The sequence below is a fragment of the Heteronotia binoei genome, chromosome 15 (assembly GCF_032191835.1).
Source record: "Heteronotia binoei isolate CCM8104 ecotype False Entrance Well chromosome 15, APGP_CSIRO_Hbin_v1, whole genome shotgun sequence".
NCBI classification, from domain to species: domain Eukaryota; kingdom Metazoa; phylum Chordata; class Lepidosauria; order Squamata; family Gekkonidae; genus Heteronotia; species Heteronotia binoei.
Genome location: NC_083237.1, coordinates 63,800,991 through 63,814,732, shown reverse-complemented (window position 1 = coordinate 63,814,732; position 13,742 = coordinate 63,800,991). Strand labels below are relative to the sequence as shown.

At 50.2% G+C, this 13,742-nt stretch overlaps 2 protein-coding genes across 2 annotated transcripts in view; both read right to left on the bottom strand.

Annotated features, from left to right (window-relative positions):
- Window positions 1-13,742, bottom strand: part of LOC132584205 (unconventional myosin-Id) — a 440,151-nt gene that overhangs the window by 400,714 nt on the left and 25,695 nt on the right. The window lies entirely within an intron of this gene.
- The window catches only part of LOC132584558 (26S proteasome non-ATPase regulatory subunit 11-like), a 28,748-nt gene continuing 20,441 nt past the window's right edge, over window positions 5,436-13,742 (bottom strand). The window contains 6 exon segments of the mRNA XM_060256463.1: window positions 5,436-5,501; window positions 5,630-5,772; window positions 7,744-7,795; window positions 8,324-8,359; window positions 10,170-10,295; window positions 13,600-13,662. Of these exon segments, the coding sequence (XP_060112446.1) occupies window positions 5,630-5,772; window positions 7,744-7,795; window positions 8,324-8,359; window positions 10,170-10,295; window positions 13,600-13,662 (420 nt within the window). The 3' untranslated portion in view covers window positions 5,436-5,501.

Sequence of the window (13,742 nt, the reverse complement as noted above, 5' to 3'; positions counted from 1 at the left end):
AGCAACATTTCCAAGGGTTTTGAGTTAGCCCTCTGACAAAAGCTTTCACTCTCAAAAGCTGATGCCGTGAATCCCCCCCCCCCCCCGTTCCCTGGAGGAAGTACGGGCCCTGCGGTGTTTGGACCAATTCCGCAGGGCCTGTGAGACCTTTCTCTTTAAAATGGCCTTCACTTAATGCTGAGCCAAGATAGATTCGCTGAAGATGCTTTTTAGCCGCTGAATTTTGTAGAAGATCTGAGTTATAGAAGACGAAGATGATATTGGATTTATATCCCACCCTCCACTCCGAAGTCTCAGAGCGGCTCACAATCTCCTTTCCCTTCCTCCCCCACGAAAGACACCCTGTGAGGTAGATGAAGATATTGGATTTATATCCCACCCTCCACTCCGAAGTCTCAGAGCGGCTCACAATCTCCTTTCCCTCCCTCCCCCACAACAGACACCCTGTGAGGTAGATGAAGATATTGGATTTATATCCCGCCCTCCACTCCGAAGAGTCTCAGAGCGGCTCACAATCTCCTTTCCCTTCCTCCCCCACGACAGACACCCTGTGAGGTAGATGAAGATATTGGATTTATATCCCACCCTCCACTGCGAAGTCTCAGAGCGGCTCACAATCTCCTTTCCCTTCCTCCCCCACAACAGACACCCGGTGAGGTAGATGAAGATATTGGATTTATATCCCGCCCTCCACTCCGAAGAGTCTCAGAGCGGCTCACAATCTCCTTTACCTTTCTCCCACACAACAGACACCCTGTGAGGTAGATGAAGATATTGGATTTATATCCCACCCTCCACTCCGAAGTCTCAGAGCGGCTCACAATCTCCTTTCCCTTCCTCCCCCACAACAGACACCCTGTGAGGTAGATGAAGATATTGGATTTATATCCCACCCTCCACTGCGAAGTCTCAGAGCGGCTCACAATCTCCTTTCCCTTCCTCCCCCACAACAGACACCCTGTGAGGTAGATGAAGATATTGGATTTATATCCCGCCCTCCACTCCGAAGAGTCTCAGAGCGGCTCACAATCTCCTTTACCTTTCTCCCACACAACAGACACCCTGTGAGGTAGATGAAGATATTGGATTTATATCCCACCCTCCACTCCGAAGTCTCAGAGCGGCTCACAATCTCCTTTCCCTTCCTCCCCCACAACAGACACCCTGTGAGGTAGATGAAGATATTGGATTTATATCCCACCCTCCACTCCGAAGTCTCAGAGCGGCTCACAATCTCCTTTCCCTTCCTCCCCCACAACAGACACCCTGTGAGGTGGGTGGGGCTGGAGAGGGCGCTCACAGCAGCTGCCCTTTCAAGGACAACCTCTGCCAGAGCTATGGCTGACCCAAGGCCATGCTAGCAGGTGCAAGTGAAGGAATGGGGAATCAAACCCGGTTCTCCCAGTTAAGAGTCCGTACACTTAACCACTACACCAAACTGGCTCTTATAGCGCCGTAATGTTAATTTAATATGTCGATTTAAATCATAGTTTTCCCTAATTGTAATTATTGTGTAGTATGGTTTTACTGCCTATTGTATTTATGTGTTGTGAGCCGCCCAGAGCCTGCCTCGGTGGGGAGGGCGGGATATAAATAAAAAGTTATTATTATTAATTTTTGAAATGTGCGAGCATGGACCTGGAAGTCATGTCAGCCTCTAGCGACTGACCCCCACTAGGGGCCTGGAGGATATTCAGAGATGTGGCTGAGTAAAGCCTGCCCAGCCTTCCCAACTGCTGGTATTCCAAGGAGGTCTCCTAGCCCAGAACTTGCCGGAGTCGGCCCAGCTTAGCTTCCGAGATCTGATGAGATCGGGCTTGCCTGGGCTACCCAGATCAGGGCTGATGCTCCTGAAATCTTGGTGGACTTTAGTCCTGGACTCAAACCTCACTCATCCGAATATGGTGGGTCCTCTGCCAAGCTGAGCTCCGGCAGCTACACTCTTCCCTGAGGGCGCTGGCGCTCTAAACACGGCACTGCAGGAAAGCAAGAGGTGCTCTTTGCTGATTTTAAAAGCCGAACTTAGATGTAGGGAAAGAGGCAGCCGCTAAGCAGGGCAATTACTTTACGGTGACACTTGGGGGATCTCCCACCATCGCAACTGATCTCCAGCCAACCAAGCTCAGCCCCCCTGAAACAAAGGGCTGCTGAGGTGTGCCCCGAGCCCTGCCCGCCCCAGGCTCCGCCCTCCAAATCACCAGGTAATTCCTCACGCGGAACTGCCAGCCCTCTTAAGGAAGACGAGCAGCCAAAGGCCTTTAAATGAGATGCTAAATTAGCAGAAAGCCAGCATCATCTGATTTCAATTAAAATTGGCCCAGAAGGCAATTATACTCCCCCCACAGTTTTCTAAGGAAAAAAATTAGTGTATCCCTTAGAGCAGGGGTGTCAAACATGCAGCCCGGGGGCCAAATCAGGCCCCCAGAAGGCTCCTATCAGCCCCGCGAGCAACTGGCTGCCATCAGCTTCCTTCTCCCTCTCTCTTGCTTCCTTCTGCATCACAGCTTGCTCAATCGCACAGGAGCTACAGAGCAAAACCTCTGTTTACTCCATTGGCTGAGGCTCCTCCCTTGGGGATGAGGCAGAGCTTGCTCTGCCAGGCGTTTCAATCACACAGTAGAGCTACTGAGCCAAGCTTCTCTTCCTTCTTTTTTCCTGGTCCCCCTGGGGAAGGAAGGAAAGAGTCGGAGCTTCCTTTGCCCAGTTCCCTGGATCCCACGGGAGAAATACAAAGAAAGCACCTTTAAGACCAACCAGTGCTAATGTTTTAAGTTAAGAACATAACGTAAGAACATAAGAGAAGCCATGTTGGATCAGGCCAACGGCCCATCCAGTCCAACACTCTGTGTCACACAGTGGCAAAAATTTTTATATATACGCACACACTGTGGCTAATAGCCACTGATGGACCTGTGCTCCATATTTTTATCTAAACCCCTCTTGAAGCTGGCTATGCTTGTGGCCGCCACCACCTCCTGTGGCAGTGAATTCCACATGTTAATCACCCTTTGGGTGAAGAAGTACTTCCTTTTATCCGTTTTAACCCGACTGCTCAGCAATTTCATCGAATGCCCACGAGTTCTTGTATTGTGAGAAAGGGAGAAAAGTACTTCTTTCTCTACTTTCTCCATCCCATGCATTATCTTGTAAAGCTCTATCATGTCACTCCTCTATCATGTTAAAAACAAAGCCTTTGTGTTTGTCTCTGTCATTTATAAAGTTTGTATCTCTGCTACCTAATCTTAAATAGGAACACACATGGCCCAGCCCGACAAGGTCTCATTTTTGTCAGATCACGCCCTCGTAACAAATGAGTTAGACACCCCCTGCCTTGGAAGGTTATCTTGCTTCAAGAACCCCCAGGGGCCTGAAGCTGTCAAGTTCGGCTTGCGTTTCTGCGGCTGAAGACAAAGAGACTGTTTTTGAAAAAAAAAATTTATTTGTATGCCATCTGAACATCAGATATACCTGGTGTGTGTTAGCGTGAACCGTTTTGTACATTTGAAAGTCATGGTGCCAAAACCCTCCCCGAGACCAAACTTTAAAAAAAAAAAAAAATTACCTCCCCAGAACATCTGACTGGCTGAGATGAAGACAGAGCGAAAGGAAAAGGGAGAGAAGCAGGGAAAGAGGGACGAGCCGGTGGAGCGACCGCATGCAACTGAAAAAAAAAACAATATTTTTGGGAACGGGAGAGTAACTCCACAAAAGGAGGGTGAAGAAGCGGAGAGGGAGAGGAACGCAAGAGGAGGGCAGCCCAGTCAAAGACTACGCTACCTTGACGTCAGTGACACATTAAAGAGCGTTTCGGCATACGGTGCTGGGGCCAACACGCTCCTGTCTCGAACCCACAAGAGCAGCCCCTAGAATTCCCTGCACTGTTAGGGAGCAGATTAACTGCCCCTTTTTTGGCAGCCACTGGGATGCCGCCAAGAGCCAGTGCCTCGGTGGGGAGCTCCCTACTCCCCTCCCTTGCTGGTCAGCCACCGGAGGATCACGGCGGCAGGACAGGATCCCTCTCGGCCCTGCTCCCGGGATGTCCCCGCCGGCCTCCGCTCCTGCTTCCTCCAGACGCTCTTGTCTGCGAGTTGGCAGCCGGAGGACCAAGATTTGGCCCAGGGACTGCCGTGTGATGGCTCCTAACCTAAGAGAGCTCTGCCCACTTGGCATCGTAGGTATTAGAACATGACCTCCACTGCCTCCAGTCGATTGCACTGGCTTTGTTTTCTGGCAGGGAGAACTTAAGTGCTGGGATGCAAATGGGCTTAGGTATCACAGAAGAGGTGGGGGAACGAGACTCTGGGGGGGGGCACTGCTTTTGGCAACATCTCCGTGGTGGGTGTCATGAGTAGCCAGGTCCTCAGCCCGGGGAGGGTCCCCCTTCTCCCGGCGGGTGCGCGGAGAGGGGCACAAATGGGCAGCCCAGGAACAGCTAGCCTGGGAATCCTAAAGCGCTCCACTCCCCTCTTTAACAAAAGCCAACCTTTTCAGAAACACAAGCTCTCTGTTACTCTTCCAACTAGCAAAGTATTAAAGGCAAGTAATATTTCTTGCCATTGTTGGGTGGGGGGGGGGGCAAATATCATGCAGTACAGAACCAGGAAACGTTCAGAGTTACTGATGAGACTGTGGTGGTCCTTTACCTTTTGACAAATCACGGGGTGGGGAGGTGGGGGAAATTCATTCAAGCAGACTCCGGGGCGTTTAAAGGCATCCAAGAATTCAACAGAGCATTTCAGACCAAGGGGCCCCCCCACACACCTTTCGTAGCTCTTTCTGTAGTGTCGCTGGCGGAAGACAGCAGGCCAATTTTACTTTAGCCGCCAGACTTTCCGTATGTCCACTCAGCCCCTGCTTTCTGACAGCTCCACAAATGACAAAATTCCCACAAGGAACGCTCTCGTGTCGGAGGGGCGGTTTTGCTGACGCGCAAGGTGCTGCGGCTGGCCGCAGCTTTTGTGCGCACGAACGCATGCATGCGATAGTAGTATGTTGTACAGTGTGCGAGTGAACTGCCTTCTGTGGCAGGAATTTCGTTCCCACACGGAGCATTCCTTCGGGGGCCGAGTTCCTACCACCGACATACAACTACCCCTCCCCCCGCCCCCCTCAAGAAAATGGGAAGCACTTGGGTTTTTTATTTAAAGGTCACAGAAGTCTCTCCTTTTATTCGGGGTTACTGCCGTGGCTTCCCCCCCTCCCCCCCCCACAAAAAACCCCCTTTTTTTTCCTTTTTAAAACATTATTTCCCCCATCCCAGTACAAAGTTCAGCGGGCGAAAGATTACATGGGAACTGGAACACGCAATCGTATAGACAGGATGGATCAGATGAGGAAGTCTTAAAACTTTCCAAGTGAAAAAGTTGAGCAAAATAGCGGGAGGGGTGTGAGGGGGGGAGGAAAAAACCACCAGTCTTCTAGCCTTTTGTCCCCCCCCCCCTCACAAAAAAAAAAGGTTTCACGCACCCACTCTCCAAAGCAACAGGCAACAGTTCCCAACTCTGCAAGAAAGACAAAACAAAAAAAATATATACGATGGTGCCACATGACTTAAACCGAACGGCCCTCCGCGAAGGGTCACCGAGGAATCTGTCAAAGCCCGCCGGGTGGGGCCGCGGGAGCTCCTCACCTATGTCAGCTTCTTGGCTTTGTTGTATAACGAATCCACTACTTTGCTCATGTTCTGAATGGTCTCCAGAGCCGCTTCGTACGTTTTGTCTACAGGCGGCTCGTCGAAAATGATCAGAACGCCTTCGCCTTGGTCAAGGATCCCTAACGAAAACGGGGGGGAGAAGAAGAAGAAGATAGAAGAAGATATTGGATTTCTATCCCGCCCTCCACTCCGAAGAGTCTCAGAGCGGCTCACAATCTCCTTTCCCTTCCTCCCCCCCAACAGACACCCTGTGAGGTAGATGAAGATATTGGATTTCTATCCCGCCCTCCACTCCGAAGAGTCTCAGAGCGGCTCACAATCTCCTTTCCCTTCCTCCCCCCCAACAGACACCCTGTGAGGTAGATGAAGATATTGGATTCATATCCCGCCCTCCACTCCGAAGAGTCTCAGAGCGGCCTACAATCTCCTTTCCCTTCCTCCCCCCCAACAGACACCCTGTGAGGTAGATGAAGATATTGGATTTATATCCCGCCCTCCACTCCGAAGAGTCTCAGAGCGGCCTACAATCTCCTTTCCCTTCCTCCCCCCCAACAGACACCCTGTGAGGTAGATGAAGATATTGGATTCATATCCCGCCCTCCGCTCCGAAGAGTCTCAGAGCGGCCTACCATCTCCTTTCCCTTCCTCCCCCCCAACAGACACCCTGTGAGGTAGATGAAGATATTGGATTTATATCCCGCCCTCCACTCCAAAGAGTCTCAGAGCGGCTCACAATCTCCTTTCCCTTCCTCCCCCACAACAGACACCCTGTAAGGTGGGTGGGGCTGCAGAGGGCTCTCACAGCAGCTGCCCTTTCAAGGACAACCTCTGCCAGAGCTATGGCTGATCCAAGGCCATGCTAGCAGGTGCAAGTGGAGGAGTGGGGATTCAAACCCGGTTCTCCCAGATAAGAGTCCGCACACTTAACCACTACACCAAACTGGCTCTCCACACCAAACTGGCTCTCCGGGTGAGTTAAAACGTCCCTGAAAAGTGCCGCTTGGCCACAAAAGCCTTTATCTGCTGCTGCCAAAACCAACAGGGCCCGTTTCCAAGGTGGCAGAGTGACTGTTCGAGAAGGGCACATGGGGACCAACAGAGACAGCTGCTTCATTGATAACCTCTTCAGTGAGGACTCAAAGCGGCTGATGTCATTTGCCCTCCCCCTCTGTTTCACCCACATAACAACCTTGTGAGGTAGGTCAGGCTGAGAGAGAGGGGGAGGCCCACGTTCACCCAGCAGGCGTCCATGGCAAACTGGGGATTCGAACCTGGGTCTCCCAGACATCAGATCTGACATACCTGCTGCTCCATGATGCTGGCTCTCAATGATCTCCTCTAAGAGGTGCAAGGGGTTCCTCAGGCTTAGCTCAGTGGTCTCTCCGTTGTTTGGCCACAGTGTGCCTAACTATTCACAAAGGCACATGACAACTGAGCATCCAGGAGAGCCCAATCAATTCCTCCACTGCCGAGCCATGGCTGGAGACAGGGTTCCCTCTAAGCTGAGTTAGTGTGAGCTAGCTCACCATTTTTTTTAGCTTCTGGCTCACACATTTTTGGGAATAATGGACTCAGAGCAAACGGATTTATGTCGTTTGTCACAACTTTAAAGCTAGCAGCTCACAAAGTAGAATTTTTGCTCACAGGAACCCTCAGAGGTGGCCAAACTGTGGCTTGGGAGCCACGTGTGGCTCTTTCACACATGTTTGTGTGGCTCTCAAAGCCCCCACAACCCCATCGGTCGATTTGTAGAAAGCATTTCTCTCCTTAAATCAATTTGCCAAGCCAAGCCAGCTGGCAGCTTGGAGACCCATTTAAAGTTAAAGTTGCTTTCTTTCCACCTACTCTCCCTCATCTATTTTCCTTCCTTCCTTCCTTCCTTCCTTCCTTCCTTCCTTCCTTCCTTCCTTCCTTCCTTCCTTCCTTCCTTCCTTCCTTCCTTCCTTCCTTCTTCCTTCCTTCCTTCCTTCCAACATCTGACGTTTCTTCTATGTGGCCCTTGCATTAAGCAAGTTTGGCCACCCCCGGCTTAGAGGGAACATTGGCTGGAAAGTGAACGGGAGTATTGAGAGGCAAAAGAGGAGACTCACCATGGAACTTTTTGTCCAGGATCATCTGAGAGAGTTTCCTTTCCACATCCGCCTGAAATGGAAGCAGAAGACGGTCAAGGCCCTTCAAGCTAACAGCGGGCCAGCCGGTTTCATCCACCAGAAATGCTACAGCTCAGGGGGTAACAACCGCAACAGCGACGTGTTACGCCTCGCAAGCGGAAACCGAGAAAGTGCTGCCCTCCTCCCACAAATAAAAGAACTCAAGCCATGAATTTGTTCTGGAGAATGAACTATTTTCTATTACGCAGTGCAGATCTAAGCCTTCCAGTTCAGGACTATTCTTAGTGCTTTTGCCGCCCTGCAGAAATACGTGCACGTATCGCTGCTGGAATTCAACAAAACCTTTAATGCAGTTCAGTGTTTTACTTTTTTTCAACCTTGAGAATAGGAGATATTTCTCTTTAAGAGCGCCAAAGAAGATAAGCTCCTTCAAGCAGCTTGGTTTCCTTTTAAAGGGAGGATTTTTTTCTTCACAGCTGCGCCGTCTACAGCAGCAGCAACCAGTACTGTTCCACAAGAATGCCACCTTGTGGGGACTTCCTGCAGCCCGGGCTCTTACCTTTGACAACTTGATAAGGCTAGATATGTGTTCAATCTGAAAAAGAAAAAAGAAATCCAGACAGGATAACTCACTGAAAATGTCAAGACAGTGTGCGTTTGCAATACAAAAGGCCAACGCCATGCTGGGAATTATTAGGAAGGGAATTGAAAACAAATCAGCCAGTATCATAATGCCCCTGTATAAATCGATGGTGCGGTCTCATTTGGAGTACTGTGTGCAGTTCTGGTCACCGCACCTCAAAAAGGATATTATAGCATTGGAGAAAGTCCAGAAAAGGGCAACTAGAATGATTAAAGGGCTGGAGCACTTTCCCTATGAAGAAAGGTTGAAACGCTTGGGACTCTTTAGCTTGGAGAAACGTCGACTGCGGGGTGACATGATAGAGGTTTACAAGATAATGCATGGGATGGAGAAAGTAGAGAAAGAGGTACTTTTCTCCCTTTCTCACAATACAAGAACTCGTGGGCATTCGATGAAATTGCTGAGCAGACAGGTTAAAACGGATAAAAGGAAGTACTTCTTCACCCAAAGGGTGATTAACATGTGGAATTTACTGCCACAGGAGGTGGTGGCGGCCACAAGCATAGCCACCTTCAAGAGGGGTTTAGATAAAAATATGGAGCAAAGGTCCATCAGTGGCTATTAGCCACAGTGTGTGTGAGTGTGTGTGTGTGTGTGTATATATATATAAAATTTTTTTGCCACTGTGTGACACAGAGTGTTGGACTGGATGGGCCATTGGCCTGATCTAACATGGCTTCTCTTATGTTCTTATGTTCTTACAGTAACGCTAGCCAAGCAAAGGCACTCAGAGCACACAGGAACTGTGGGCAGGTCCTGCAGCTTGTAGGTTTGCATCAGGGAGGGTGGCTGATTCTGTGTATTGATAACTTTTAGACCACAATGTAAACGACTCCCCTTATCCCACGGGCGATTCCTACTACCCATCGGGCTAGATTTGTTTTCTCCCAAATGCAACACTGTGTATCTTGGGAGTGGCCGGCGCAAGCCAATAACAATCCGTTCTGAGCCCTGGTGATATTTCCTATAACCCGAGGGCGGCCAAACTTGCTTCATGTGAGAGACACAGAGAATAAACGTCCGATGTTTGAGAAGCGCATGACACGAACAGCAGATGTTTGAGAAAAGAAAGGACGGACAGGAAGGGAGGAAAATAGATAAGGAAGAGAGGTGGAAAGAAAGCAACTTCAACTTTAAAATGCATTTTCCAAGCTGCTGGCCAGTGGGGTTGCGGGGGCTTCAAGAGCCACACAATGTGTGTGAAAGAGCTACATGTGGCTCCCAAGCCACGGTTTGGCTACCCCTGCTATAACCTCTGCTCAAAAATGTAACAGTAGAATTTGGGCAGGTATACAGGAAACACAAGACTGACACAGCAGTCACCAATGATTGATGCATCATTCCTTTCTTGTTCTCTTATAACCCCCCCGTCCATCTTCCTGCCCCCTGAAGTGTCATTCACTGCTTCAGCTTCTAACCAGCTGCATAGAAACAAGACACGTCCCCGCCGAAGCAGAGGAACACAAGGGGAGATCCACCTGCTTTTAGCACAGAATTCAGTCTGCTGTCAATATTGATGAATACTTTTATATATACAAAGGCAGCTTGGAGCCATGACAGTAACTGATCCCAAAACGACAGCCACCACCGCTACCCACAACGACCGTTATCCCATGTCCATTCAATCCTCGATGCCCACAGCTCTGCCGGGAGGCGAGATTGTCGGCTTTCAATATTTCACTGGGAATTCAAAAGCAGGTGACCTCCAAAGCCTCCTGGAGGCAGAACGATAGATCAGGCATGCTCCCAAAGTCTTCCTTACCTGCACTCTGGAGAACGGTTCGATGACCCGGATCAGGTTCTGTTCCAATAAGTTATCGTAGAGTTTGCCCAAATGCGTATTGATGATGGGGTCGTCCCTGAGTTCAACTTTATAATCTTTCAGCGCCTGCGGAAGGTCAGGGGTCAGCCACGTGAGCAGAGAACCATCCTGCAATCCCTCCAGCCCAAGAGAGGGACGCTTTCCCCATGCCACCTCCCGCCTCCCCGAAGACTGATCCCGGCCCAAAGTACAGGCTGCATTTTATAACACCTGAAATTTTACTCCAAGAAAAGAAGAGGTGGTGGAAGTTTTGCATCTTGCCTACAATTTAGTCTCCACGTGCCGTTCACAAGCAAGGATGCAACACAACGTAGAACTCCCAGCCACTGGAAATGCTGTTCAGACTCTAATATTTCACTAGACAATGACCACGTTTTCAAATATAGCGTTACACCCTGCGAATGTCAGGGCTAAAATCTTCATTTTAAAAGTACGAGTTCCATCTCCCTAACTAATTCCCTTCCGACTTGTGCAGTGGAAGTGCAGAAGCCAGCCCCACCCATTTTGCACAGGATAGAGAAGGTACAGAAAGGACTTTTCTCCCAATACAAGAACTCATGCGAACTCAATGAAATTGCTGAGCAGTTGCGTTAGAACTGATAAAAGGAAGCACTTCTTCACCCAAAGGACCCAAAAGGAAGTATTTCTTCACCCACGTGGAATTCACTGCCACAGGAGGTGGCGGCGGCTACAAGCATAGACAGCTTCAAGAGGGGATTGGAAAAGCATATGGAGCAGAGGTCCATCAGTAGCTATTAGCCACAGCTTATCATTGGAACTCTCTGTCTGGGGCAGTGATCCTCTGTATTCTTGGTGCTTGGGGGGCAACAGTGGGAGGGCTTCTAGTGTCCTGGCCCCACTGATGGAGCTCCTGATGGCACCTGAATTTTTAAGACACTGTGTGACACAGAGTGTTGGACTGGATGGGCCACTGGCCTGATCCAACATGGCTTCTCTTATGTTCTTATGTGACACAGAGTGTTGGACTGGATGGGCAACTGGCCTGATCCAACATGGCTTCTCTTATGTTCTTCTGTGACACAGAGTGTTGGACTGGATGGGCCACTGGCCTGATCCAACATGGCTTCTCTTATGTTCTTATGTGACACAGAGTGTTGGACTGGATGGGCCACTGGCCTGATCCAACATGGCTTCTCTTATGTTCTTATGTGACAGTGTTGGACTGGATGGGCCATTGGCCTGATCCAACATGGCTTCTCTTATATTCTTCTGTGACACAGAGTGTTGGACTGGATGGGCCACTGGCCTGATCCAACATGGCTTCTCTTATGCTCTTATGTGACACAGTGTTGGACTGGATGGGCCATTGGCCTGATCCAACATGGCTTCTCTTATATTCTTCTGTGATACAGAGTGTTGGACTGGATGGGCCACTGGCCTGATCCAACGTGGCTTCTCGTATGTTCTTATGTGACACAGAGTGTTGGACTGGATGGGCCATTGGCCTAATCCAGCAGAGAGAAGGGTGGGGTATAAATCTGCAGTCGTCTTCTTCTCTGACCATCTTTGCAAACCCTACAGGGGTTGCCTTAAGTCACTTGATGGCTCTTTCCACCACCAAGACGACTTTAGCAAATTTAGATACGACGGCAACTTATACCCTGCCCTTCTCTTTGAATCAGAGTCTCAGAGCAGCTCACAATCTCCTATATCTTCTCCCTCCACAACGAACACCCTGTGAGGTGGGTGGGGTTGAGAGGGCTCTCACAGCAGCTGCCCTTTCAAGGACAACCTCTGCCAGGGCTATGGCTGACCCAAGGCCATTCAAGCAGGTGCAAGTGGAGGAGTGGGGAATCAAACCCGGTTCTCCCAGATAAGAGAGCTCTGGCTGACCCAAGGCCATTCAAGCAGGTGCAAGTGGAGGAGTGGGGAATCAAACCCGGTTCTCCCAGATAAGAGAGCTCTGGCTGACCCAAGGCCATTCCAGCAGCTGCAAGTGGAGGAGTGGGGAATCCAACCCGGTTCTCCCAGATAAGAGAGCTCTGGCTGACCCAAGGCCATTCCAGCAGCTGCAAGTGGAGGAGCGGGGAATCAAACCCGGTTCTCCCAGATAAGAGAGCTCTGGCTGACCCAAGGCCATTCAAGCAGGCGCAAGTGGAGGAGGGGGGAATCAAACCCGGTTCTCCCAGATAAGAGAGCTCTGGCTGACCCAAGGCCATTCCAGCAGCTGCAAGTGGAGGAGTGGGGAATCAAACCCGTTTCTCCCAGATAAGAGTCCATGCACTTAACCGCTACACCAAAGTGGCTCTCCCAGTTTGCCCGGCAAGCCCGATCTCATCAGATCTGAGAAGCTAAGCAGGCTAGCCTCTGGATGGGAGACCTCCAAGGAATACCAGGGATGTGATGCAGAGGCAAGCAACCTCTGACCATCTTTGCAAGCCCTATGGGGGTTGCCCTAAGTCACTTGATGACTCTCCACCACCAAGACGACTTGAGCAAATGTAGATACCTACATATCCTACCCAAAGCACAGCAGCTCTTCCTGGGCTGGGTGAGTGCGAAGAGGAGGAGGAGGAAGAAGACTAAAGGGTTTCAGCGGCAAGAAGGGGAGTCGCAGCCTCACATACTGGTATTCATCTAAGCCCTGCTTCCTAAAAGCGCACTGTGAGCTTGCAGCAGTCAATAAAATGGACCATCCTTAGAATACTGCCATTGCTAGACTCCACAGAACACAAATGCCCAGTATCTCCAATATCCCCTGTAATCTTTCCCCTTGTGGAGCAGAATAGAACTGCTCAGAGCTTTTTTTTTGTAGCAGGAACTCCTTTGCTTATTAGGCCCTGCACCCCGATGTAGCTCCAGGAGCTTCCAGGGCTCTCAGGACAGGGCCTACTGTAAGCTCTTGGAGAACTGGCTGCATCAGGGGTGTGGAGCCTAATATGCAAAGGAGTTCCTGCTACCAAAAAAAGGCCCTGGACTGTAATCTCAAAATGGACCCTGGGCAGGACAAGACCCTGCATGAACATATGAAGCTGCCTTCTACTGAATCAGACCCTCGGTCCATCAAAGTCAGTATTGTCTCCTCAGACTGGCAGCGGCTCTCCAGAGTCTCCAGCTGAGGTTTTTCACGCCTATTTGCCTGGACCCTTTTGAGTTGGAGCTGCCGGGGATTGTACCTGGGACCTTCTGCTTCCCAAGCAGATGCTCTACCACTGAGCCACCATCCCTCCCCGGACTCAGCAGGCTCCAGACTGCTGCTGAGTGGGGCTTCCTCTTAACGAGCGGCCACTCACCCACGCAGCTTAGTGAGAACATTTCTCCACGCTTCCAGTGTTCAAAAGACAGGACTGGATTTTATCGCATACCAAAAAAAAAAAAATCCACTCAGTTCCTAAATCTGCCCGCTCACCTTTTTGAAGTCCTCCAGCGATCGGTTCTTACTGGCTTGGGCCACACACTTTAGCGCTTCTGTCTGCAAAGAAAAGAAAAGAGACCGAGTTGGTGTCACGCCGGACCATCAGCAGAGCATCGGAAATTGCTTCTCTCTCTACT